At 48.5% G+C, this 25357-nt stretch overlaps 3 protein-coding genes across 42 annotated transcripts; all 3 read left to right on the plus strand.

The window, feature by feature from the left end:
- Nucleotides 1-12234: 12234 nt before the first annotated feature.
- LOC120692634 (uncharacterized protein Mb0911c-like) lies at nt 12235-13153 on the plus strand. The gene is made up of 2 exons (XM_039976013.1): nt 12235-12572; nt 12667-13153. The coding sequence occupies exons 1-2, from the start codon at nt 12253-12255 to the stop codon at nt 12953-12955; spliced, it is 609 nt and encodes a 202-aa protein (XP_039831947.1). The 5' UTR covers nt 12235-12252; the 3' UTR covers nt 12956-13153.
- Nucleotides 13154-14850: 1697 nt separating this feature from the next.
- On the plus strand, nt 14851-17777 carry LOC120690922. Of its 40 annotated transcripts, XR_005682047.1 has the most exons (6): nt 14851-15356; nt 15825-15892; nt 15987-16054; nt 16674-16751; nt 16805-16905; nt 16982-17594. XR_005682047.1 is itself a non-coding variant. In XM_039973833.1 (5 exons), exons 2-5 carry the CDS (start codon nt 15783-15785, stop codon nt 17075-17077), a joined length of 366 nt encoding a protein of 121 aa, XP_039829767.1. In that variant the 5' UTR covers nt 14851-15356; nt 15455-15782; the 3' UTR covers nt 17078-17594. The 40 variants fall into 40 exon arrangements, 6 of the variants coding, with proteins under 6 accessions (XP_039829767.1, XP_039829770.1, XP_039829773.1 ...); XM_039973833.1 differs by lacking the exon at nt 15987-16054 and having other exon boundaries at nt 15455-15892; nt 16824-16905; XR_005682034.1 differs by lacking the exons at nt 14851-15356; nt 16982-17594 and adding an exon at nt 17609-17777 and having other exon boundaries at nt 15363-15892.
- Nucleotides 17778-18535: 758 nt separating this feature from the next.
- On the plus strand, nt 18536-21343 carry LOC120691359 (heat shock cognate 70 kDa protein-like). The gene is made up of 2 exons (XM_039974403.1): nt 18536-18895; nt 19244-21343. Exons 1-2 carry the CDS (start codon nt 18667-18669, stop codon nt 20983-20985), a joined length of 1971 nt encoding a protein of 656 aa, XP_039830337.1. The 5' UTR covers nt 18536-18666; the 3' UTR covers nt 20986-21343.
- The last annotated feature ends 4014 nt before the right edge of the window (nt 21344-25357 follow it).

Raw genomic sequence — 25357 nt, forward strand, 5'->3', positions numbered from 1 at the left:
GGCTTCTGCGCCACGTGCCGGTCATCGTCGAGTCCCGTGCCGCCTCTTCCTTCTCCCCTCGCCCCTCCCCTTATCCGCGTCGCGGCCGTTCCCGTTCCCCGCCTCAAACCCTAGCCCCCTCCATCGCCGCCGGCCCGAGCTTCCGTCGCCGCCCGCCGCCGTGATTCGGGCGCTCCGGTGAGCCGCGGCTCAATTCTTCACGTTGGGAGCTTCCTCGCGTCGTCATCCTTCGATTTCGCCCCTCACCCGGCCTTCTCTCCCTTCCTGCAGCGCCGGCGACGAGCGCCTCCGCCCGCCGCCGCCTCTGCTCGTCGCACCGCCGCCTCGCCGCCGTTCCCCGCCGTCCGAGCCGCCGGTGAGGCTCGCCTCCATCCCCTCCGCGCCGTGCGCGCCTTCCCCGGCCCGCTCTGGCCCTGCTTCGCCGTCCCGCCTCGCGCCGCCGCCGCCGTCGCCGCGCGTGCGCGCGCGCGCGTCGCGCCGCGCGCGTGCCGTGGCCGCGCTCCCGGGCGGGTCAAGGCCGCTGGCCTTGCCTTGACCCGGCCTGGTGGGCAGCTGGCCCGTGGGCCCCGCCTGTCGGCGCCTGGGCTGGCCGGCTGGGGGTGTTCCTAGCAATTTTAGTTAGGTTTTCTTTAGGATTATTTGTGCTGCAATCTTGCAAAATCTCTAGAAATTCTTGTATAGCTCCAAAAATTATGAAACTTGTTTTGTTGGATTCCTCTAGATAAGATCTTCTTAGGAAAAATATTGTTTTGCATGTTACTTTGTTGTAGATTTATCTATAGATTTATCTTGCAAAAGTGAGTTTATTGCTTAGTTATTTGTGTACTGCTTGAAAAATGTCAAACTAAATTTTGTTAGACTCCTTGTGAGGTGTAGTTTTCAGTGGTGCATCTTACTCATGTGTTTCCTTGCTGTTGGTTAGGGTTTCATTTCGATTTTGTGCTTGCTGTCCAAAAGGTGGTTTAGTATAGAACTTTTTTCTGGAAAGTGATAAAATGGCAAAACCAATTTTGTTAGCTTTGTGTTGCTGCCTAGTTTCCAAGATAATTTTCTTGGATTTGTTTAGTTTAGGTTGCATGCCTTTTCTAATTTACTTTGTTTAGAGTGGCTGAAAGCTAAAATATTTATGGTTATTTATAAGAAAATGCTTTTCCTGCAAAACCAATTTTCATGAGTTCTTTGCATTGTCCTCTGCATGCTTATTTTTTTTCCATGATTTATGCATGTGGTTAAGATCATTTCTTAATTCGTGCATTGCATTCATGCATTTTAGTGACCGGACCGTCGGAGAACGAACCCGTGGAACCAGCCGAGTCCGTGGAGCCTGAACCTGGAGTCCCGTTCGTGGTCGGGTCGGAAGTGAACCCAGGCAAGCAGCTAAGCATATTCCTTGCACCTATTTAATCTGATTTAGCTTAGCTATTTCACCGGGTAATGTTGGGTTATATATATTATCTATGTATTGCATGCTTGTACCTACTTTGATGCATTCTCCTGCCTTGATTCGTTTATTCATATCCTTGGCACTAGTTAGATAGTTAATAACTTAATCTGACTAGATGCTTAGCCATGCTTAGAATACTCTTTTTGCTTGCTAGAAAGGATTGGATTGGAGTATCACATTTATCTGTTTATCCTTGATCGCACTTGAGCATTTGGGGCACGTGGAGTGCAGTATCGAGATTCGAGCGGAATGTTAGGGCCTAGAGAATGAAGTCACATGGGCATAGTCCGCTTGGATCGATTAAGGACCGAGTGGACGACGTCGGTTTTGAGCACCTTTCCGTGCTACCACATATCCAATATAATGGAACGGATAAGCCAATTACCTTCTTTGACTTGCTCATTGATGTGCAGTCCTAGCTACGTGGCTACAGGCTATGCAGAGAGGCTTAGTGTGTCCCCAGGTGGACTTATGTGTAGGAAAGTTTAGAGATGTCCCTGGTGGAACTAAGTCTCTACTCGTAAGCTAGGTGTGAGGTTCAATGATCGAGCCATGTTGGGAACGGTTGACGTGAGTATCCCCTTGCCCGGCGTGATCGGTTGGGTGAGTCGTATGGTCCTCGCGTCGTGTGGGTAAAGTAGTACACCCTTGCAAGGTTAAATCAATTCGAATTGCCGCGCTCTCGGTTATGAGCACGCTCTTTAACCCATGAACTCCTCATAGATTATCGTTTATGTTGAAAATGGTTCATGTTTTAGCTATGAACAGTTATAGTTTATTTTACTCTCTTAATCAACTAAAATTGTTTGGGGTTGGGCAAGATTAATTAATTCTGCTAGGTGGTAGTGTAAAGAGCTCATGCTTATGCAATAATTACTTAACTTAAAGCTTTTCCTTGAGCCTTTGCATGATCCTTGTTTATTTAATCGCGTAAGTCTTGCGGAGTACCTTTTGTACTCAGGGTGCTTTCTAAACCTAGTTGCAGGTGAGCCAGAAGTGGTGTTCGGCCATTTCTACCCCGCTGATCCTAATGCGGGGGAAGAGTAGGCTGTTGCTGCTGTGGTGATGTCCTTGAGCAAGGCATCATCATCTTAAGTAGGTTTTATCGTAGCTGAGCTTCGGGAGAGCATGTACTTTCAATAAATTCTAAATCTCTGTTTAATATGACTCGCGTGAGCCCAAGGCTTGTAAGAGAAGTTTGAAACCCACCTATGTTGAACTTGTAATTTCACGCTGTGAACTCTGATAGTATAAAACTGCTCTTTGTGGATTGTTGGCTATGTATTCGATTGTATACGGTATGTGCATATGCTGATTCTGGGCGTATGTTGGAGCACATACCGGGACTACCGGATTTGATATTATTTTGAATGAATGACGTGTCGGTTATTCGTGTCTCTAGATGTGGGATAACACGTGGCACGCTCTACGGCAAGCACGTGTTAACTCTCATCTGGGTGATAATGACCGGCGGTTCGCTTAAAATAGTATCAAATTGGGCGGTTCTCACAACGGGTATCAGAGCTGAGTTTCCATGAAGTGAACCTAAAATTTTCTTAGTGGGTTGAGAGTAAAATAAAATTTGACTACTTGCACTAATGTTTACTTTTGCTAAAACTTTGAACTTAAGGCTGGTTGCTACCTTTCTTCCTTGGTCTTAGAGCTATTTCTTCCTTACTGCTTCACTCGTTTAATTAAGAAGTGCTTAACCTCTCTTGTCTGCATGAGTAGCGAGAGCGTAGGAAAGCCCTTTCACCTGCTGGAAACCTTTTGAGCCTTTTTACCGGAGTTGAGAAGGTGGGAATCACCCATTGTCCTGAGCGCTAGTAGGTGGGTTGTAGCGCTGATGGACAATGCGGTTGTTTCGGGTCGTAAGTGAGTGCTAGAACGTTAAGGCGTGCTCGCGATGTGAGGAGACGTCATGTTGCATTCATACCTCGCATGCATGCATACTTTCTTTTGGTTTTCAAAGCTGCATCTAACTAATCTAGTGTGTCGTGGTCTAGTTTTCGCTGATCTCGTTCTTGCTAATCTTAGTGGACCAAATCTGCTCTATCTCTTAGAGTTGCTATTTCGGTGTTGATCATGTGTTAGATTTTTATCTACACATTGTCTTTCCACCCTGCCTTTGTGTATCATCCTCTATCTTTCGTTCCTGACCGCTAACCGTTTTGTTCATTAGCAGGATGGTGTTGCGTTCGGGAAATGAAAGGGATGGTGCCAGTGGTTCGGGTGGCAATAACCACCGCAACAACGAGGATCCCCTTCCTAATCCTCCAGTTCACCCAAATCTCGCGGATGTCCTGGCCCGACAAACTGAACTCATGGCACACCTAGTCCATCAGTTGGGCAATGCCGGCAACATTGGCCCAAGAGCTGAGCCTCAAGTGAACAGGTTTGGGGATTTCTTCCGTACCAATTCGAATTGCCGCGCGTGAACAGGTTTGGGGATTTCTTCCGTACCAACCCGCCCATCTTCCGTGGCTCCAAAGATCCTCTGGATGCGGATTTCTGGCTCAATGTCATTGAAGAGAAGCTGGGTCTTATTGAGTGTGAGCCCCATGAGAAGGTCCTTTTTGCTGCTCACCAACTGCATGATGCCCCTGGGGTTTGGTGGCGGAATTTCAAGGCATCTCACCCTGCCAACCACCGCTTCACATGGGAGGAGTTCCGCACAGCTTTTCGCTCCTTCCATATTCCCAAGGGTATCATGGACATCAAGAAGAAGGAGTTTCTGAATCTTACTCAAGGAGGTCGTGATGTGATGGCCTATGTCAATGCCTTCAACACTCTCTCCCAATATGCACCTGAAGAAGTGGCCACCGATGCCAAGAAGCAAGAACGCCTGTACGATGGGCTCTCTGCAGAGTTGCAAGACAAGCTCTCTACTACCAAGTTTGAAGACTTCAATGACTTGGTGAATATTGCCATTAGAGCCGAGCACAAGATGAAGAATCTGGAAGCAAAGAACAAGCGTCCTGCTCCTACCTCAGCAGGCGGTAGCTCCTCGCGTCCACGTCTGGGGCCTTCTCCTTTTCCACCTCGGGCGCCGGGTGCTCAAGCTCCACGTCCTATGTGGATTGTGCGTCACCCTCAACCTCCTCAAGGACAAGCTCCTAGGCCGGTCAGTGCTTATTGGAATAACCCAGGTGTGACTGCAAAGGGTCCGTGCTTCAATTGTGGTGGCTTAGGCCACATCTCTAGGGACTGCCCCTCTCCGAGGCGTGGTGGTGCCTTCAATGCACCTAGGCCCAATACTCCTCTGCCTCAAGCACAGCGTCAAGAAGCTAAGCCACAACAAGCTCCTAAACGTGGCCGTCTCAACTACACCACCGCTGAAGAAATTCCGGAGAATGCTGAAGTACTCATGGGTACGCTCCTAATCAACTCTCACCCTGCAAGTGTTCTTTTCGATTCTGGAGCAACTTTTTCATTCATAAGTAAGAAATTTATGCTGCATAGTAAGCTTGAGATTCAAAACCTACAAGTGCCATACCATATAGAATCACCGGGTGGGAAAATCATTGCCAGACACTTTGCTAGTGAGGTTCCGATTCTCATTGGGGGAGTTACTTTTCGAGCCAATTTTCTCATTCTAGACAAGCTGGAGTTAGATGTGATTCTTGGGATGAATTGGTTGAGTAAGCATGACGGAGTTATTAAATGTGGGCCCCGCACCGTTGATCTTTTGCACCCTTCTGGGAGTAGAGTTGTACTGTCCCTTGCCAAGGTGGAATCTTGTTTATATGCCTTGGCAAGTACCAAAACCACGGTGTTGGAGAATATTCCCGTGGTTTGTGAGTATCCGGATGTCTTTCCAGAAGAATTACCGGGTATGCCTCCTGATCGTGAGGTGGAGTTCGTCATAGAGCTCAAGCCCGGAACTGCTCCTATCTCTAGACAGCCTTACCGAATGCCTCCCAATGAGTTGAAAGAATTGAAGAAACAACTCAAGACTTTATTGGACGAGGGTTTTATTCGTCCGAGCTCCTCTCCTTGGGGATGCCCGGCTCTTTTTGTGAAGAAGAAAGATGATAGTTTGCGGATGTGTGTTGATTACCGTCCGTTAAACGAAGTCACTATCAAGAACAAATATCCTCTTCCACGGGTTGATATCTTGTTTGATCAACTCTTTGGAGCTCGTTATTTTTCTAAGATTGATTTAAGGTTGGGTTATCATCAAATCAAGATTCGAATTGAAGACATTCCGAAAACGGCTTTCTCTACTAGATATGGTCTCTATGAATTCACTGTCATGTCTTTCGGCCTCACCAATGCACCGGCTTATTTCATGTATCTGATGAATAGCATCTTCATGGAGGAACTTGATGTCTTTGTGATCATCTTCATCGATGATATTCTCATTTATTCCAAGACCAAAGAAGATCATGCTCGTCATATTCATATTGTCCTCCAAAAGCTTAGGGAGCATCGTCTTTATGCCAAACTTAGCAAATGTGAGTTTTGGCTTGAAGAAGTATCTTTTCTTGGTCATGTCCTCTCCAAGGATGGTATTGCTGTAGATCCTAGTAAGGTGCAAGATGTTCTGGATTGGAAGCAACCACAGAATGTCCATGAGGTTCGGAGTTTTCTCGGACTTGCGGGATATTACCGCCGGTTCATAGAGAACTTTTCAAAAATTGCGAAGCCTATGACCGAGTTACTGAAGAATGGGGTCAAGTTTGAGTGGTCCCCAGCCTGTGAAGAAGCCTTTCAAACCTTTAAGGATCGCCTCACTACTGCTCCAGTTCTTGCTCAGCCAGATATTTCCAAGAGTTTCGATGTTTATTGCGATGCTTCTCGCATCGGTCTTGGTTGTGTTCTTATGCAAGAAGGCCGAGTAGTGGCCTATGCTTCTCGTCAACTCAAGCGGCATGAAGAAAATTATCCTACCCACGATTTAGAGCTTGCGGCTGTTGTCCATGCTCTAAAGATATGGCGTCATTATCTGCTTGGTAATCATTGCAATATTTATACTGATCACAAGAGCCTCAAGTATATTTTCACTCAATCTGATCTTAATATGAGGCAACGTCGATGGCTTGAGTTAATCAAGGATTATGACATTGAAGTGCACTATCATCCCGGTAAGGCGAATGTCGTCGCCGATGCATTGAGTCGGAAGGCTCAATGTAACTGCTTGACCATAACTTCTCCTGTGCATACTCTCTGTGATGATCTTCGGAAACTCGGAATTTCTATGGTCAAAGAAGGTTATCTTGCTACTCTTACAGTCAGATCTGATCTTTATGATCAAATTAAGGAAATCCAAAAGAACAATAAGGGTATGGCTCGAATTCGGGAGTTAATGAATGAGGGCAAAGCTCGGTGTTTCTCTACGGATGATCAAGGGGTTCTATTCTTTGGGAAGCGAATTGTGGTGCCAAAGGATCATAACCTCAGGCGAATTATTCTTGATGAAGCCCACAGTTCTCAATTTTCCATTCACCCAGGTAGTACAAAAATGTATCAAGATCTCAAGCAAAGATTTTGGTGGACTCGCATGAAGCGAGAAATTGCTCGGTACGTCTCTGAGTGCGATGTTTGCCAAAGGGTTAAAGCCGAGCATCTTAAACCAGCCGGTACCCTTCAGCCCTTGCCTATCCCATCATGGAAGTGGGAAGAAATTGGAATGGATTTCATCACTGGATTACCCAAGTCTTCTCAAGGGTATGATTCTATATGGGTAATTGTGGATCGATTGACGAAGTCGGCTCATTTTCTTCCAGTGAAGACTACTTATCTTGTCAAGCAATATGCGGAGTTGTACCTTACCCGCATCGTTTGTCTTCATGGTGTTCCCAAGAAAATTGTTTCTGATCGTGGTCCTCAGTTTGTTGCCCACTTTTGGAGAAGTCTTCATGAAGCCATGGGAACTGACCTCACCTACAGTACTGCTTATCATCCTCAAACTGACGGTCAAGCCGAGAGAGTCAATCAAGTCTTAGAAGACATGCTGCGAGCCTGTGCTCTAATCTATGAGAAGAAATGGGTTACTTGCTTGCCGTTCGCAGAATTCTCTTATAACAATAGTTATCAAGCAAGTATCAAAATGTCACCGTTTGAAGCTCTCTATGGAAGACGGTGCAGAACTCCGATCAACTGGTCCGAATCGGGAGAAAGGCCTTTCTATGGTCCAGACTTGGTAAAAGATGCTGAGGATCAAGTCAGAATTATCCGTGAGAATCTTCGCATTGCTCAATCTCGTCAGAAGACTTATGCTGATCGTCGTCGCCGAGAACTCCATCTCAAGATTGGTGATTATGTCTATCTCAAGGTTTCTCCATTTAAGGGCACTCGCCGTTTCCAAGTCAGAGGAAAATTAGCGCCACGCTATGTCGGACCTTTTCGAATCATCAAGAAAGTTGGAGCAGTGGCTTATCAATTGGAACTTCCTCAATCACTCTCCGCAGTGCACAATGTCTTTCATATCTCTCAGTTGAAGCAGTGCCATCGTGTTCCAGCTGACGCCGTCGACCTTGAGTCACTTGATCTTCAACCAGGTCTTACCTACGAGGAGCATCCCATTGCTATTCTTGATCGTGAAGAAAGAAAGGTGAAGCGTAGCATGGTGAAGTTTGTAAAGGTTCAATGGAGTAATCATACCGAAGATGAAGCAACTTGGGAGCGTGAGGATCGGTTACGTCAAGAATACCCGGAATTCTTTTCCGATGAGTAAGTTTTCTCCCTACCTCACTCCACTTTCTTGATGAAGTTCAGTTTCCTAGATACTGTTATATGTGGACACAGTCACCATCAAAAAAAAACCTAGGAATGTCTCACACCACATCATCCTTGCCTTGGTGCATCATCTCTTAGATGTTTATCTTGTCTAGGTGATTATGGCCTCAACCTAGTCCGAGTTTTATCCTTTCCCTTTTGTCTACCTAAATCTCGGGACGAGATTTTCTTAAGGGGGGGAGATTGTCACACCCCAGAAAAAAAAGGGAAAAAGAAAATGAAAATCCCCGCCGGGCCCACCTGTCAGCCGCCTCCTCTCTCCCTCTCTCTGTTTCCAGCGCGCCGCCCGCACGCGTCGTCGCCGGCGTCCATCCTTGGCTTCTGCGCCACGTGCCGGTCATCGTCGAGTCCCGTGCCGCCTCTTCCTTCTCCCCTCGCCCCTCCCCTTATCCGCGTCGCGGCCGTTCCTGTTCCCCGCCTCAAACCCTAGCCCCCTCCATCGCCGCCGGCCCGAGCTTCCGTCGCCGCCCGCCGCCGTGATTCGGGCGCTCCGGTGAGCCGCGGCTCAATTCTTCACGTTGGGAGCTTCCTCGCGTCGTCATCCTTCGATTTCGCCCCTCACCCGGCCTTCTCTCCCTTCCTGCAGCGCCGGCGACGAGCGCCTCCGCCCGCCGCCGCCTCTGCTCGTCGCACCGCCGCCTCGCCGCCGTTCCCCGCCGTCCGAGCCGCCGGTGAGGCTCGCCTCCATCCCCTCCGCGCCGTGCGCGCCTTCCCCGGCCCGCTCTGGCCCTGCTTCGCCGTCCCGCCTCGCGCCGCCGCCGCCGTCGCCGCGCGTGCGCGCGCGCGCGTCGCGCCGCGCGCGTGCCGTGGCCGCGCTCCCGGGCGGGTCAAGGCCGCTGGCCTTGCCTTGACCCGGCCTGGTGGGCAGCTGGCCCGTGGGCCCCGCCTGTCGGCGCCTGGGCTGGCCGGCTGGGGGTGTTCCTAGCAATTTTAGTTAGGTTTTCTTTAGGATTATTTGTGCTGCAATCTTGCAAAATCTCTAGAAATTCTTGTATAGCTCCAAAAATTATGAAACTTGTTTTGTTGGATTCCTCTAGATAAGATCTTCTTAGGAAAAATATTGTTTTGCATGTTACTTTGTTGTAGATTTATCTATAGATTTATCTTGCAAAAGTGAGTTTATTGCTTAGTTATTTGTGTACTGCTTGAAAAATGTCAAACTAAATTTTGTTAGACTCCTTGTGAGGTGTAGTTTTCAGTGGTGCATCTTACTCATGTGTTTCCTTGCTGTTGGTTAGGGTTTCATTTCGATTTTGTGCTTGCTGTCCAAAAGGTGGTTTAGTATAGAACTTTTTTCTGGAAAGTGATAAAATGGCAAAACCAATTTTGTTAGCTTTGTGTTGCTGCCTAGTTTCCAAGATAATTTTCTTGGATTTGTTTAGTTTAGGTTGCATGCCTTTTCTAATTTACTTTGTTTAGAGTGGCTGAAAGCTAAAATATTTATGGTTATTTATAAGAAAATGCTTTTCCTGCAAAACCAATTTTCATGAGTTCTTTGCATTGTCCTCTGCATGCTTATTTTTTTTCCATGATTTATGCATGTGGTTAAGATCATTTCTTAATTCGTGCATTGCATTCATGCATTTTAGTGACCGGACCGTCGGAGAACGAACCCGTGGAACCAGCCGAGTCCGTGGAGCCTGAACCTGGAGTCCCGTTCGTGGTCGGGTCGGAAGTGAACCCAGGCAAGCAGCTAAGCATATTCCTTGCACCTATTTAATCTGATTTAGCTTAGCTATTTCACCGGGTAATGTTGGGTTATATATATTATCTATGTATTGCATGCTTGTACCTACTTTGATGCATTCTCCTGCCTTGATTCGTTTATTCATATCCTTGGCACTAGTTAGATAGTTAATAACTTAATCTGACTAGATGCTTAGCCATGCTTAGAATACTCTTTTTGCTTGCTAGAAAGGATTGGATTGGAGTATCACATTTATCTGTTTATCCTTGATCGCACTTGAGCATTTGGGGCACGTGGAGTGCAGTATCGAGATTCGAGCGGAATGTTAGGGCCTAGAGAATGAAGTCACATGGGCATAGTCCGCTTGGATCGATTAAGGACCGAGTGGACGACGTCGGTTTTGAGCACCTTTCCGTGCTACCACATATCCAATATAATGGAACGGATAAGCCAATTACCTTCTTTGACTTGCTCATTGATGTGCAGTCCTAGCTACGTGGCTACAGGCTATGCAGAGAGGCTTAGTGTGTCCCCAGGTGGACTTATGTGTAGGAAAGTTTAGAGATGTCCCTGGTGGAACTAAGTCTCTACTCGTAAGCTAGGTGTGAGGTTCAATGATCGAGCCATGTTGGGAACGGTTGACGTGAGTATCCCCTTGCCCGGCGTGATCGGTTGGGTGAGTCGTATGGTCCTCGCGTCGTGTGGGTAAAGTAGTACACCCTTGCAAGGTTAAATCAATTCGAATTGCCGCGCTCTCGGTTATGAGCACGCTCTTTAACCCATGAACTCCTCATAGATTATCGTTTATGTTGAAAATGGTTCATGTTTTAGCTATGAACAGTTATAGTTTATTTTACTCTCTTAATCAACTAAAATTGTTTGGGGTTGGGCAAGATTAATTAATTCTGCTAGGTGGTAGTGTAAAGAGCTCATGCTTATGCAATAATTACTTAACTTAAAGCTTTTCCTTGAGCCTTTGCATGATCCTTGTTTATTTAATCGCGTAAGTCTTGCGGAGTACCTTTTGTACTCAGGGTGCTTTCTAAACCTAGTTGCAGGTGAGCCAGAAGTGGTGTTCGGCCATTTCTACCCCGCTGATCCTAATGCGGGGGAAGAGTAGGCTGTTGCTGCTGTGGTGATGTCCTTGAGCAAGGCATCATCATCTTAAGTAGGTTTTATCGTAGCTGAGCTTCGGGAGAGCATGTACTTTCAATAAATTCTAAATCTCTGTTTAATATGACTCGCGTGAGCCCAAGGCTTGTAAGAGAAGTTTGAAACCCACCTATGTTGAACTTGTAATTTCACGCTGTGAACTCTGATAGTATAAAACTGCTCTTTGTGGATTGTTGGCTATGTATTCGATTGTATACGGTATGTGCATATGCTGATTCTGGGCGTATGTTGGAGCACATACCGGGACTACCGGATTTGATATTATTTTGAATGAATGACGTGTCGGTTATTCGTGTCTCTAGATGTGGGATAACACGTGGCACGCTCTACGGCAAGCACGTGTTAACTCTCATCTGGGTGATAATGACCGGCGGTTCGCTTAAAATAGTATCAAATTGGGCGGTTCTCACACGTGCCAACTTCTGTCACACTGTTTGCTATGGGTTCACAAGGGTATGTCTGTCATTGTCTTGCTGAATTGCTGTCCAAACCATCGGTGCAGTGCAGTGCCAAGCACTGAAAAAGTGGAAAGGGGCGAATTATCGCCCCAACGCCCCTATCGAAAACTGTCGCCAGTTGTATATGCAGGGGGGAGTAGGGCAGAACGGCGTGACTGGTGCCAAGACGACGTGACGTTGATGTCCATGTACCTAACGAACATTCAGAGTACTATGCTGCGGCCATGGCCGCCAATCATATGTCACCCAGGCCAAACTTGCAGCAAACAGGACGATCTCTGAAGTCACTGATTGTTATTGTTTACTGTCCGAGAACTTGTAATTCTAGAGCTGATACTTCAGCGGCAATGTGCTTACTATGTTGTATTGATGGTACTAGGATCTGACAGTGGCAGGATAAGTTCCAGAATCTTTAGGTTTGTTTTTGTTGGTCTCTGGCGATTTGTCTAAACACAGTAACTAATGGAACGGTAATTCCATCTCATTAAAAAAACACAACAAACAGGAGGGCAAAAACCTCATCCGGCAAATCGATTCCACATTTCAGGCCCCTAGAAAATTTTCCGTGACCTAACACACGTGACAGGCCCAATCCACACCAAGAGCTCAAGACCACCAGCATGATCCGTCGGGCTAGATACCGAAACCAGGCCGTGAACTCACGACTCTAGCTTCGTCTGTGAATTGCTTTGTGCCACCACCGACTGGAGGAGACGAACGTGGAAGCAAGCGAGCATGTCGCCACTTGCATGCGCGACACCTCTCACGCCGTGGAACCCGGTTCGGCCGCCGGCCCCGCGCGCACAAAAGGCCAGGGCGGGGGCCGACGCCTAGAGGCCGCAGAGCTACTCCCGCGGCAGGTACGCGCGCATCGATCGCCAGCTGAAATTCACAGCAGCATAGTAGGAGGAGCGCTAGGAATTAAGGGGCACGACGGGGCCATGGCCTCCGGCGCGGTGTGCCCCGCGTTCGCCTACACCATCGTGTACGTGACGGACGTGGAGAAGGCGGCCGCCTTCTACGCCGCCGCCTTCGGCTCCGACGTCCGCCGCCTCGACCAGTCCCACAAGTAAGATACGCAGACGCCTAGCTAGCTTCTCGCGTGTTCCATGCCCCCGGCCCGTTCCTGATGATCCTGCTGCGTTTTATTTGGTTGTTTGCAGGTGGGCGGAGCTGGAGAGCGGGGCGACGACGATCGCGTTCACGCCGCTGCACCAGCGGGAGACGGACGGGCTCTCCGGGGAGGTGCAGCTGCCGGACGCCGCCGCGGCGCGGGGCCCCGTGGAGGTCTGCTTCGTCTACGCGGACGTCGACGCGGCGTACAGGCGCGCCGTGGAGCACGGGGCGGTGCCCGTGAGCGCGCCGGAGCAGAAGCCGTGGGGGCAGAAGTCCGGCTTCGTGCGGGACATGGACGGGAACGTCGTGCGCATCGGGAGCCACGTCCGCGAGTGATCGATCCCCCGGCTGCTTGCTGCTGCTTGCGACATAGTAGCAGTAGGAAAAATACGCTCGGCCGGCTACTAGTATATATGTCAAAATAAATCGTGTAGCTGGAGAGGTTTAGGCGTCGAGGTACATACTTGTGTGAAGACCAGTGTAGTAGTAGTTTAATAATAACAAAAATAAATCGTGATCTCGATCACCAGTGGGTACAGTGGTGGAGCTAGGAATTTGTGATTGGGTATGCCACATATAAAAAAATTTCAAAGCAAATAGGCAATACAATGGACGATAAGTTATAATGGCCACAACAAATTCATAATAATAACCAAAGTATAAGTAATAATTAAATAATATTATAAAACAATAAAGGCTACTACAATATAATCCTACGACCCCTTCTGTTCGAAGAGATTGATAATATCCTCATTTTTCACTTGACTGAAGAATTCTCTCTGAATAAATGTAACTAAGCAAATGTAATCGCAGCCCGCGAGCGATAGCCGATGGGGGCGAGCGCGCGAGGTGATGGGCTACCCGCCTATCGCTAGAGTGACCAAGTGTGAGAGCCGTCGAGCGCCAATTGCCGAGCTGGGGATGCGCCGATGAGGCCTCCAGGATGCGGCGCTGAGGCGAGCGGGGAAAGGGGTGATACAATGCGACTCGCCGCTTGCTAGATGCGGGTACTCGAGTCTAGACCTGTATGGTTACTTCAAGCCCATAATCCTCTTGTAGAGGCGGAATAATAGGGGTGTGGAGTGGCACATATTAAAAAATGTTATTTTCTTGATGCGGCCCACATGAAATAAATCTCGTAAGCATCCTTTAAAGGAGCTTATGGGTTTATGGAGGGGTTTATAAGTCTATGTGTTTGGATGAAATAAGACTTATTTGAAGTTTATTGGGCTAGTTTCTCTCTTGATGAGCTAGTAGACTTTGTTCCTTCATATACTGAATATACATGATACGTATAAATATGTATACATATTAATATTTGATCTCAAATCATGGGTATGCCAAGGCATGCAGGGGCATACCCCTGCCGCCGCCCATGAGTGGGTATTGCTCATCCAGAATTGAACCTTTCCCAGCAGTCAATACTGCAACTTTGAATTTGTGACCGTGTGATTTGGGATTTTTCATCGATCCCCCTCGATCAGAACGGTCGATACAGCGGACTTGACAAGTTTTTTTAGATCAATATGTAGAGTTCTTATTGGGCGGCCCTGCAACACGTGGAGAGCAGGTGCACAAGTACGCGACCTAGGCCCGGAACGATAGAAAAGGTGCCGGTAGATTCTTGGGCTTAGTGGTACAGACCCGAGCTGGGCCAGATGTTCTCTTTCTTGTGTTTCCTCGAATTGGGCCTAAACATTTCCCTGGAGGAGCATCACGGTGTTTTTTTTATATATTTTTTTAAATTCGTTTTTTACAGAAATATATTTTCGGTTTCATAATTTACAGATTTACACTCCTACCGCCCGGCTGCGGGGCGGCCGGCCCCCCTAACACTCTCCTGCCGGGCGGTAGGGACCTTAATGTAAATAAAATTTATTTTTAATCACATTTTGACCTGTGGGTGGGGCGATAGGCCTACTCGCCGCCCAGCAGGGGGCGGCAGGCCCCTCCCGCAGGTAAAACCTCGCCCATCAGTATGGCAGTGCGGCATTAGATGTGATTTTAAATATTTTGGATAGAAATAAAAACCGTTAGTAAAGTAGATGAATATAAAAAATATAACTTAGCAATTCATACACATACGCAACTAATAATAAAATAGGTTATGCATGAGAACGAAATAAGTATCAAGTAACAACGAAACATGTTATAGTACCCAATCTTAAATTTTTTTCACCAATTAAACACACCAACACTTTTTTTTTCGTCTTTACGCTTTCGATGTCGCCCTCGCGGAACCGCCACCCCGCTGTCGATCCACCTCGCCCACGACCTCGTGCGCCGGTGCGCAGCGGTTCCTCCGCCCCACACCGTCCTCCGCTCCACGCCGTGCGCGTCATCGCTCGCCGGCCGCCGCGCCCTCCGCGCTGCCGCTGCGCCGCCTCCGGCGTTGCTGATCCGCACCGGCTCCTCCGGCCTAGCGCCCCTGCCTCCTCTGCAACCGTGCCACGATCTGCTCCGACCCGATCTGCTCCGCCCAAAGCTGCCCGGCCGCCTGCAACACCGATCGCCGCGAACTGCTCCATCCTGATCTACACTACCCAAACCCGCCCAGTTGCCTGCAACTCCAACCGCGCCGCGAGGTCTTCGTCCCCACTGTCGGATCCCTAAGCCCTCTCCCACGACCCGACCCCGACGCCCACGCCGCCCTCGCTGTGGTCCAGGGACCCGCCGCCGGCGCCGCAGGTGCAGGAGGCCGCCGCTAGGGTGCGAGTGCAGGGGGCGGCCGCCGCAGGTCAGTTCACCTCTTGTTCCCCCCTATCTGGTGCCGCCTCCTCTCCCTTCCGAGCCACCTGCGCCATCACCTATACTTATCTAGCCGTGCCCGTCCAGTCCCTGCCTGTATGCACCCGCCCGTCCAGAGAGATCGATGGGAGCAGACAGAGGAATCAATTTTCCAACTGCTTGGTGTTGGTGAGAGGAGATTGGTGTTGCGGCTTGATCCTTGCCAGTTGGAGTGGCAGTAGAGGTCAAAGTGAGGTGCTTGCGGGAGACAGAACGTATAATGGGGGAGACAGAGAGCAACAAGTGAGAGAGATAGATCAATTTCTCTCAATTTTGCAATTGCTTTTTCTGATTGTGCAGGAATATCAGGTGGAGTGCAACTGATATTAGTCCCAAATTAATCCTGTGCATTCTTGCTCCCAATCTATTTAATATCATGCCTTCTGGTCATGGTTCGCTCGATACACACGCCGTGCAGGCTCTCCATGAGGACAATGATGTTGTGCTGTCGCACCAGCAAGGACGTACAGAAGAGGGAGCTACAAGGTTTGGATTAAGCATTCAATTTTCTATTAGTTATTTTTGCACTAGAATATCAAAGATTGGTTACTGAACTGAACTCTTTGCACTACTAATCCAGAGTTGACATCATTGGCTCGTTTCCTGATCCATGAACCATAGCATATCGGTTCCTATATTCTCCTCACTGTAAGTTTTTTGTTTGAGTTCAGACTAATAGATTATTGTAGCTATCTATGGTTGCAATCTGGTTTCAAATCAGATGGCTTGTTTATGACTTTTATTATACTCTAATTTCCGTTGATTAGATGAGATGCTACAAATTTCTAAAACTGAATGTAAGGCTATTTTCTGACATTAGGAAAGCTGCATGTTTTCGCTGCGTTGAATAGATGTAAGCAATCCACCTGTTAGGCATTATTGAAGCATGATAGCTTTTTAAATTTTCCATCAGCACTGACCACAAAGATACCTTGTTCTAACAACATCTTCTTTACCTGAAATTTCGGATCGATGTTTAAAGCCTAGAACAGTGAGGTATGCTTATCAAAATACAAAGCGAACCTTGGCTTCATCATCGCAGCGCTGGCATCATCCTGCTCACTAACATAGTTCAGTTTTCAGGCCGTACTTAGCAAAATAACTTAGATATAAGGTATATGATGCACAGGAAATAGGTTAATTCTTTTATCAGTGATAAAATTTGAGTATTGCTTGCCCTCGAGTGCCCTAAGAAAGTGATGAGTTCACTTCAGATTTAAATTGTATTATTTTCACTTTCAGTGATGAGTGCTCCTCTAAGCTGCAGGTTGAAAAGGAACAACTACGTCATCGCAATACACGTTGACGTTGAGGTGGACAGCCATCTTCACCTCGAACCTTCGAGGTATTCATCTTGTGTTCTCACTCACTAGCTAGATTTCTCTTATCCCACTGCAGATTTGCAGTTGCTTGACAGATCCAACTCTGAGATAGTCAGCTTCGTGAAGCGGGTTGCCAATGACCTCAAGCTGCCAGGCAATTTTCTCCCATCCATTCAGGTGCCTCTATTTTGCAAATTGACCAGTCTTAACTCTTATGCACATGACACTTCACTGAAATAAGCTATTAGAGCAGGTAAAGGCTCATACCTTGAAAGACATCAACTGGGATATGCTTCCTAGGCAAAATGTTATTAAGTTAAACTACAGTTTCTACTACACGGTTCTGTAAAACTAAATTTAGAAATCTCAAGGAATTGCTGCCATGAGTGTCCCTTAATCTTACTTTGATTTTGCTTTTGAAACATTTTTTTGTGAGTGTGGCAGCATGGAAGAATTCAGCATGCCATTGTTGGTGAAGTGTTCTTTCAGCAACTTCTCATTATTGGATATTGTCTTTGATGACTGAATTTTACTTTCTTTTTTACTGACCTGCTTGTGGTCCTACGTTTTTTCATGGGATGGTTAGTGCTTAGTCGCTAACCAATATTTTTTTATTCCTCAGATGCTGTTGTACAAAACTATTAGTGAACTGGCACAAGGCTTTCATCAGTAATACTGAAGTAGGTTTTCCAATGAGGAAATCTGACAAATGCTGCATTGATTTTCAGCTTGAAATGCATGTCCTGGTATTGGAATGATGAGACATTGTGTTGTACATGTTTTCTTGAACTTAGTAGTTGTAACTCAATGGGCTGCCCTCAAAACTAACATCAGCTATTTTATAGGACATGACTGTTTTTCGTTTATTTCCTTGAATTAGGAGGTCCTTCTACGCTCTTTGGAACGGGATTTCTTCCGCTGAAGAGACGATGTGAAAATGAAAAGTAGATAACCTATTGTGCGATTTTCATTGGTGTAACAAAAATTTCTTGGTCAAGTAAAAGTGGAAAGAGCTTATAGAAATCTTAACAAGGGTGTGTTTAATGTAATCTTGGCTTGTTCATGCAAACTTCATCTGAAGCACATGATTTCATCGCCTGTAGCAACGCACGGGCTATAGACAGTGATAGTAATATAAAAATTCGCTCACCGTAAAAAAAACGGGGCCACGAATAAACGAAAAATTACACAATTCTTTTTACTTAAAGAAGGGGGCACAGTTGTTAAGGTCCTTGTGGAGGAAATAACCAGGTACTGTTCACCACAGAAAAACAGAAAACATATGCCCAACACTGATACACCCCGTTCTCCACGCTTCCAAACGGTGGTATGGAGAAAAAGCACGTATTATTAAAAGCGATCCCCTTAAAAGACCACAAATAAAAATAAAAAAAGAAAAGAAGACAACAAATAAACAAGCCATTCCAGCGGCTTATAGAACAAAAACACGACACCGTTCCAGTGTTTTCCACTTGGCGCCGGAACTCGCCCGAGCCGCTCCCAGAAAAAAAAATCTCTCCTGGCCACCGCCTGGCTCGACGCCCCAACCCAACCCGCCGCTGCGGTGGAAGCCGCACGAAACCTGCGACCGACTGACCGACCGAGCCCCGCGAACCGTTCTGGAGAGCTCCCGCGCGCGCCCGAACCCTCTCCACCAGCTCGCGCGCGCGCCCGCGCTCCCCGCGACCCCGACGCGACGTCGCCCGCGGCCGCCACATCACCCCCACCCCCTGCTGCACGAACCTTCCCGAACGCCCCCGCTCCCCCCCCGGCCCGGCGCCTGTATATAAGCAGACGCCGCCCCCACCCGCCTCATCCCAACAACTCGAGAACAGAGCAAAGCATCAATCGATTGATCGCAAGCGAACCGGCAGCGAGGAGCAGCTCTCGATTTCGAATCGCGATCGGAGAAGAAAGAAAGGGGAGGAAGTAGGAGAGATGGCGAGCAAGAACGGCGGCGGCAAGGGGGAGGGCCCGGCGATCGGCATCGACCTCGGCACCACCTACTCTTGCGTCGGGGTGTGGCAGCATGACCGGGTGGAGATCATCGCCAACGACCAGGGCAACCGCACCACGCCCTCGTACGTGGCCTTCACCGACACCGAGAGGCTCATCGGCGACGCCGCCAAGAACCAGGTCGCCATGAACCCCACCAACACCGTCTTCGGTAAGTTCTCCCCTTCCGAGCTTCGGAAACGATTCCATGTTGTTTTCCTGCAATCGTGCTAGCATATGATAATCGGATGATCATCGTAGTTATAAATAATTCAGCACTAATCAGATGATTCACCTGATGATCACAATTGCACGGCTCCTTGCTCTGCTCTCACTCTGTTTTGGAGGCACAACATGGCTAACTTCACTTAGTAAATAAAATACTAGATTTTTTTGACACAAAACAGGTGTACTTTACTCTATACCAAAACATACGATTATCTATCACGACCAGTGCATCAGACATGCATAGCCGTGTTGCGGACGGATAGACCCTAACCACTCTGTTTCCGCCATGCAGATGCCAAGCGGCTCATCGGCAGGCGCTTCTCGGACCCGTCCGTGCAGGCGGACATGAAGATGTGGCCGTTCAAGGTCGTCCCCGGCCCCGCCGACAAGCCCATGATCGTGGTCACCTACAAGGGCGAGGAGAAGAAGTTCTCGGCCGAGGAGATCTCCTCCATGGTGCTCACCAAAATGAAGGAGATCGCCGAGGCCTACCTCAGCACCACCATCAAGAACGCCGTCATCACCGTGCCGGCCTACTTCAACGACTCCCAGCGCCAGGCCACCAAGGACGCCGGCGTCATCGCGGGCCTCAACGTCATGCGCATCATCAACGAGCCCACGGCCGCCGCCATCGCCTACGGGTTGGACAAGAAGGCCGCCAGCTCCGGCGAGAAGAACGTGCTCATCTTCGACCTCGGCGGCGGTACCTTCGATGTCTCCATCCTCACCATCGAGGAGGGCATCTTCGAGGTCAAGGCCACGGCCGGCGACACCCACCTGGGAGGCGAGGACTTCGACAACCGCCTCGTCAACCACTTCGTGCAGGAGTTCAAGAGGAAGCACAAGAAGGACATCAGCGGCAACCCGAGGGCGCTCCGGCGTCTGAGGACGGCCTGCGAGAGGGCCAAGAGGACGCTCTCCTCCACCGCCCAGACCACCATCGAGATCGACTCCCTCTACGAGGGCATCGACTTCTACGCGACCATCACTCGGGCCAGGTTCGAGGAGCTGAACATGGACCTCTTCAGGAAGTGCATGGAGCCCGTGGAGAAGTGCCTCCGTGACGCCAAGATGGACAAGTCGCAGATCCACGACGTCGTGCTCGTCGGAGGCTCCACCCGTATCCCCAAGGTGCAGCAGCTGCTGCAGGACTTCTTCAACGGCAAGGAGCTCTGCAAGAGCATCAACCCCGACGAGGCCGTCGCGTACGGCGCCGCTGTCCAGGCCGCCATCCTCAGCGGCGAGGGCAACCAGAAGGTGCAGGACCTGCTCCTGCTCGACGTCACGCCGCTCTCGCTCGGGCTGGAGACGGCCGGTGGCGTCATGACCGTGCTGATCCCGAGGAACACCACCATCCCGACCAAGAAGGAGCAGGTCTTCTCCACCTACTCCGACAACCAGCCCGGCGTGCTCATCCAGGTGTACGAGGGTGAGCGCACTCGGACCAAGGACAACAACCTGCTCGGCAAGTTCGAGCTGACCGGCATCCCCCCGGCGCCGAGGGGCGTGCCCCAGATCAACGTGACCTTCGACATCGACGCGAACGGCATCCTGAACGTGTCGGCGGAGGACAAGACGACGGGGAAGAAGAACAAGATCACCATCACCAACGACAAGGGCCGGCTGAGCAAGGAGGAGATCGAGCGCATGGTGCAGGAGGCGGAGAAGTACAAGTCGGAGGACGAGGAGGTGAAGCGCAAGGTAGAGGCCCGGAACGCGCTGGAGAACTACGCGTACAACATGCGCAACACGGTGCGGGACGAGAAGATCGCGTCGAAGCTGCCCGCGGAGGACAGGAAGAAGATCGAGGACACGATCGAGGACGCCATCAAGTGGCTGGACGGCAACCAGCTCGCCGAGGCCGAGGAGTTCGAGGACAAGATGAAGGAGCTGGAGAGCATCTGCAACCCCATCATCTCCAAAATGTACCAGGGTGCGGGCGGCGCCGCGGGCATGGACGAGGACGCGCCCAGCGGCGGCGCCGGCACCGGCGGTGGCAGCGGCGCCGGGCCCAAGATTGAGGAGGTGGACTAAGCGAGTCGTGACAGGTCCTGAGCTGGAAGTGAAGTGATGTTGTTTGTGCCTGCAGGTTCCGGGGACTTTGCTCGTGTGTCCTGACTGCGTCATGGCGTCTTAATCCGTCTGTGGAATAATGTGGTGTTAATAGGATGTTCCAAATCTTATGTGTCAGGGTGGTATTAGGTTCAGTAGAGTGAAACGTGTGTTAAGTAGACTAAATAATCCGTAAGATAAGAACATCTTACGCATGTTCTTGTAATCGTCTCTGCTTGAGTTCAGGAGTCGATATATATATCGAAGTGTTGTATTTTTCAGTTCGGACGTTCTGAAACTGTCCTTTGTGCTAATCATGAGTGCATCTCTTATACTCTTCTACTGAGTTTGTGAACTGAGTTTGTGAATGTCAATTTTACAAAATATCTTCTGAACTTTAACGACACGCTCTATTGATGGTAAATTTACGGCAATTTTATGAAAACCTTCGAACTTTGACAAAACCAAAAAGATCACTTTAACAAAATCAACAGTCTATTACCGCAATTTTACGAAAAATCCTCTAAACTTTGGCGAAACCAATCTACACTCAACGAATACAGAAAATTCAGAAAATTCATATATCGGTGACAAGTTGAATCGTCTACATAGGACATATACCACAACAACATTAACACATATGATGACTGCTGCATATAAGTCTCGCTACAGACGCACGAATGATCCATATACATATTTCAACGATCCACACATCACACATATACATTTAGGAACCACATCAAATTTAATCGAGCCCGCAACAAAATTTTATAAACAGACGCAACATTTTGCTAGTCCAGTGATAATTGGCAAATGATTTTCGTTAGGTTTGAAAGTTCTAAATCGTCGTTGTGTGTCTCAGATTATACAACCACCAGGTTCTGTATCTCGTCAATCTCATCAGTTCCCAACTTGGTCAGGGGACTCTATACAAAAGTGCAGCCATTGGGCCATTGGGGTCAACCGAACTAATCAGTTAAAGAACTTGAAAGGAAACTGATTTTCCTTGTGGAGGGTATCAATTGGAAGCAAGAAAAACAATCGAGACCAGAAGAGTCACCAAAACAAAGTTCCAAACTTATGCAACATGAATCCAGCATCAGAAGGCAATGCCAAAGTATATATAGGCAAGCCAGCAGCAATTTTCACCACTCGAACATGATTGGGCAAGCTTTATGCTTTTTTGTGTTGTAGTGTATGGGTATTTTCTGGTTCCGAGTTTCCCCGGTGAGCTGCAGCCCTGGGAGCTGGCTAGGACTTTGACTGAACTCTTAAAATGCTGTAGTTTCGTTGCACTAAGTATGTAATGAAATTCGGGAAAGGTTCTTATTGGAAAAGGAACATGATTGGGCAAGGAATCATCTATAACGGTCTGTTATTTGGAGTTAAGATTCGTTGTTATTGAAGTTGTTACATATCAGAGTTTTCTAGCATGCACAAAGAAGATTGATCGGCGAACAAGTAAAACAATGATATTGCGGTTTTGATCAAACAAACTGAAGGTCTTACTTTGAGATAGATTTTTTTTTTGAGGCGAACTGCGGCGGGCCTGTTGGGCCAGCCTGAGCATACATTAAACAACAGGGATACAACAGTTCACCGCGCATCAACTTGGTTGAAGATGAGCGCATTCCTGCATTCCCAAAGGTTCCAGAGAAGACCAGTAATGACAGTAGATTGCACCAACGGAGAAGACCAAGCCGGGCCAGGAAGGGCAATCTCCCAAAGATCCTCAATCTGAGCGATATCAGCCGAAGAAAACCCAATTGCCCCCCAGAAGCATTGGGCACGATACTTTGAGATAGATAGATAGATAGATAGAAAACATATCAATTTTGAACCAAATATAGCTATAACATTGTGATGGAACCACATCAGTCTGACTTTGAAATTCATGGTTCCAACTTAATCTAGCTGTTAATTGGATTATGTAACCACTTCATAGTGAGTAAGTGTGGTCAAGTGTAGCGCCCCCGTCTGCGTAACGACACACCGATTAGGAGTGGTAAAGGGTCTAAAATTTTGACTTATGTAATTTAAAGACCGGATACTAAAAAAAGGTCTGACTCTACTTATATAATTTTAAGCTAAACATGTATAAAACTAAGTTGGATTGTGAAAAGATTACTAAAGCCATAACTCATTACCACCCTAGGCACCGTGCTTCGCATGTTAGCTAGTCAGTAACCAGCGCCCAGTTCGGTTGGCTGGAAAGCCAGAGCTGGATGGCTGGTTCTGCTTGCGTGGTGTGCTGCTAGGCTTGCGCTCCTGCTTGCATGGTGTGCGTGCGTGGTGTGCTGTTGGTATAGATGTCCATGCAGCCCGCAGCCTGTTAGCCCAGCCCGAGCACGGTCAATTTGGCCCGGCCCGCTCCCCACCGTGCCCGGGCTTGGGCCGCCACCCCAGCCCGTGGGCTGGCACGGCCCGGCATGGAGTTAGCAGGCCGGCCCGAAATAGGCCCTCTAACTCCAACAATGGAGCCCAGGCGACTAGCCCACAGCCAGCCGTGCCCTCCCTCCCCCCACCCCCAATCCCCCCGCCCCCGCTCCCGGCTACCCGAACCCTAGCCCCCATTTCCCCACTCGGCCGCCGCCTTCCCACCTTCGCCGCCTGCCCGCCTCCACACCGCAGCTCTGCTCCCTCACCACGCCGTCGACGCCGCCCCCTTCGGCCTGCGCTCCCTCGCCCCGTCGTCGACGGCTCGACGCCGCCCCAGCCGGCCTCCGCTCTGGGATCTGGCTCACTGAAATGATCTTGATCACGCGATGTCGTAGCCTAGAGGGGGGTGAATAGGCGTTTCTTCAAAAATTGGCGTTTAAACCCTGCTGGGACTGCCTGGACCGGTCAGACCGGTCTATGCAGGCAGACAGCCCAGTCAGCAGGAACTTGTCCCCTCTCGAGCTTGAACCTATAAGAAACTTGGGATATGTGTCTTGCAGAGTATTTCTAACAATATAAACAAGTCCCTACACATAAGTAGAGCACACCCAAGTAGATCGAGCGGAAGCACAAATCAAACTCAAAAACTATAAATGCAAGGTAAGTAAATCAAACTGAAATAGAGATGATACAATGAAGACACGGTGATTTGTTTGACCGAAGTTCGGATTCACCCCGTGCACCAACGTGTGAATCCTACTCTCCGTTGAGGAAGCTCGTAGTGACCCCAAGGTCAAGCTATCTCCTCTTCTCCACTATATGACCATGCGCCCTCGTGGCACACAATCGAAGCCGCAACAAACTTGCCGCTGCTCACCACAACCTTGGGAGCTAGTCGGCGAGGCCTAGCCGTCTAGGAGCCGATGCTCCAAGAGTAACAAATGCTTCAATTGAGTTGGCCGACGCAACCTCAAGTGCTCAAAGCTTGGGATGTTTATCTCTTGCTCAAAAGACTCTCAAGGAATGGATTCACTCAACCCAACTCAAAGATTCACCTTGAATCAAGCAACTCTCACAAAGAGAGGTTGGGGAGGACTCTCCAAGTGCTCACAAGGCTCTCAAGATGTTCTGAAATGTTCTAGCATCAGCAGCAACGAATGGGTGAAGTCATGGGGTATAAATATCCCTTCTCTCAAAACTAGCCGTTGCCCTGTCAGTGTTAGACAGGTCAGACCGGTCCCCTAGACCGGTCAGACCGGTCGGTTTTGAAAACTAGCCGTTGGAGGCTCACCCTGCTCAGACCGGTCCCACTATATTTTCTACAGTTAGCTCTCACTCCTTAGGCTAAACTCTCTAGGGACTGGTTTAAGCACTTTTGGTATTGTCTAAACCTACTGATGTTGCATCCCTCTTGATAGTACGGCATACCTATACTCAAGTGCACAAATAAAATATACAATTTCCACGATTACTTGAGCTTCTTCATAATATTATCATGCCGACTTTTCTTCGATCAATACCTTGAGGGTATCAACATCTTCTTTCTTTTGAGCATACCCACTTTGAGCTAGTGACTTTGAATCTTTGAATTGCATAGGAATGAAATCCACCTTGATTCACAAGTCACCTTCTTTTCTTGAATGACACTCTTCAACATAGAGCTCTCCATGACTCTAGAATCTCCGGCCTTTGACCCATATCGGTTTCTTTGCTCCCCCCAAGCCGTCGCTTGCGTAGCCTCTTAAAACACGCCTCTCGGTCCTCTACCTTTATCCTAGCCGTCCATCTTGAACTCATATTGATTTGTGCCATGCATGAAATCTTCATTGTCAATTTGAATTCTTAACTCAATCTTGAATGCAAGCCTTCCAATTTGAGACATCATATATGTATCAACTCATGTCTCATTCTCTTTTGTCTTGCTTGCTTGCATCTTAAGTTAACATTCATTTATCACATGTGACAAGATCTTCTA

The sequence above is a fragment of the Panicum virgatum genome, chromosome 9N (genome assembly GCF_016808335.1).
Source record: "Panicum virgatum strain AP13 chromosome 9N, P.virgatum_v5, whole genome shotgun sequence".
NCBI classification, from domain to species: Eukaryota; Viridiplantae; Streptophyta; class Magnoliopsida; order Poales; family Poaceae; genus Panicum; species Panicum virgatum.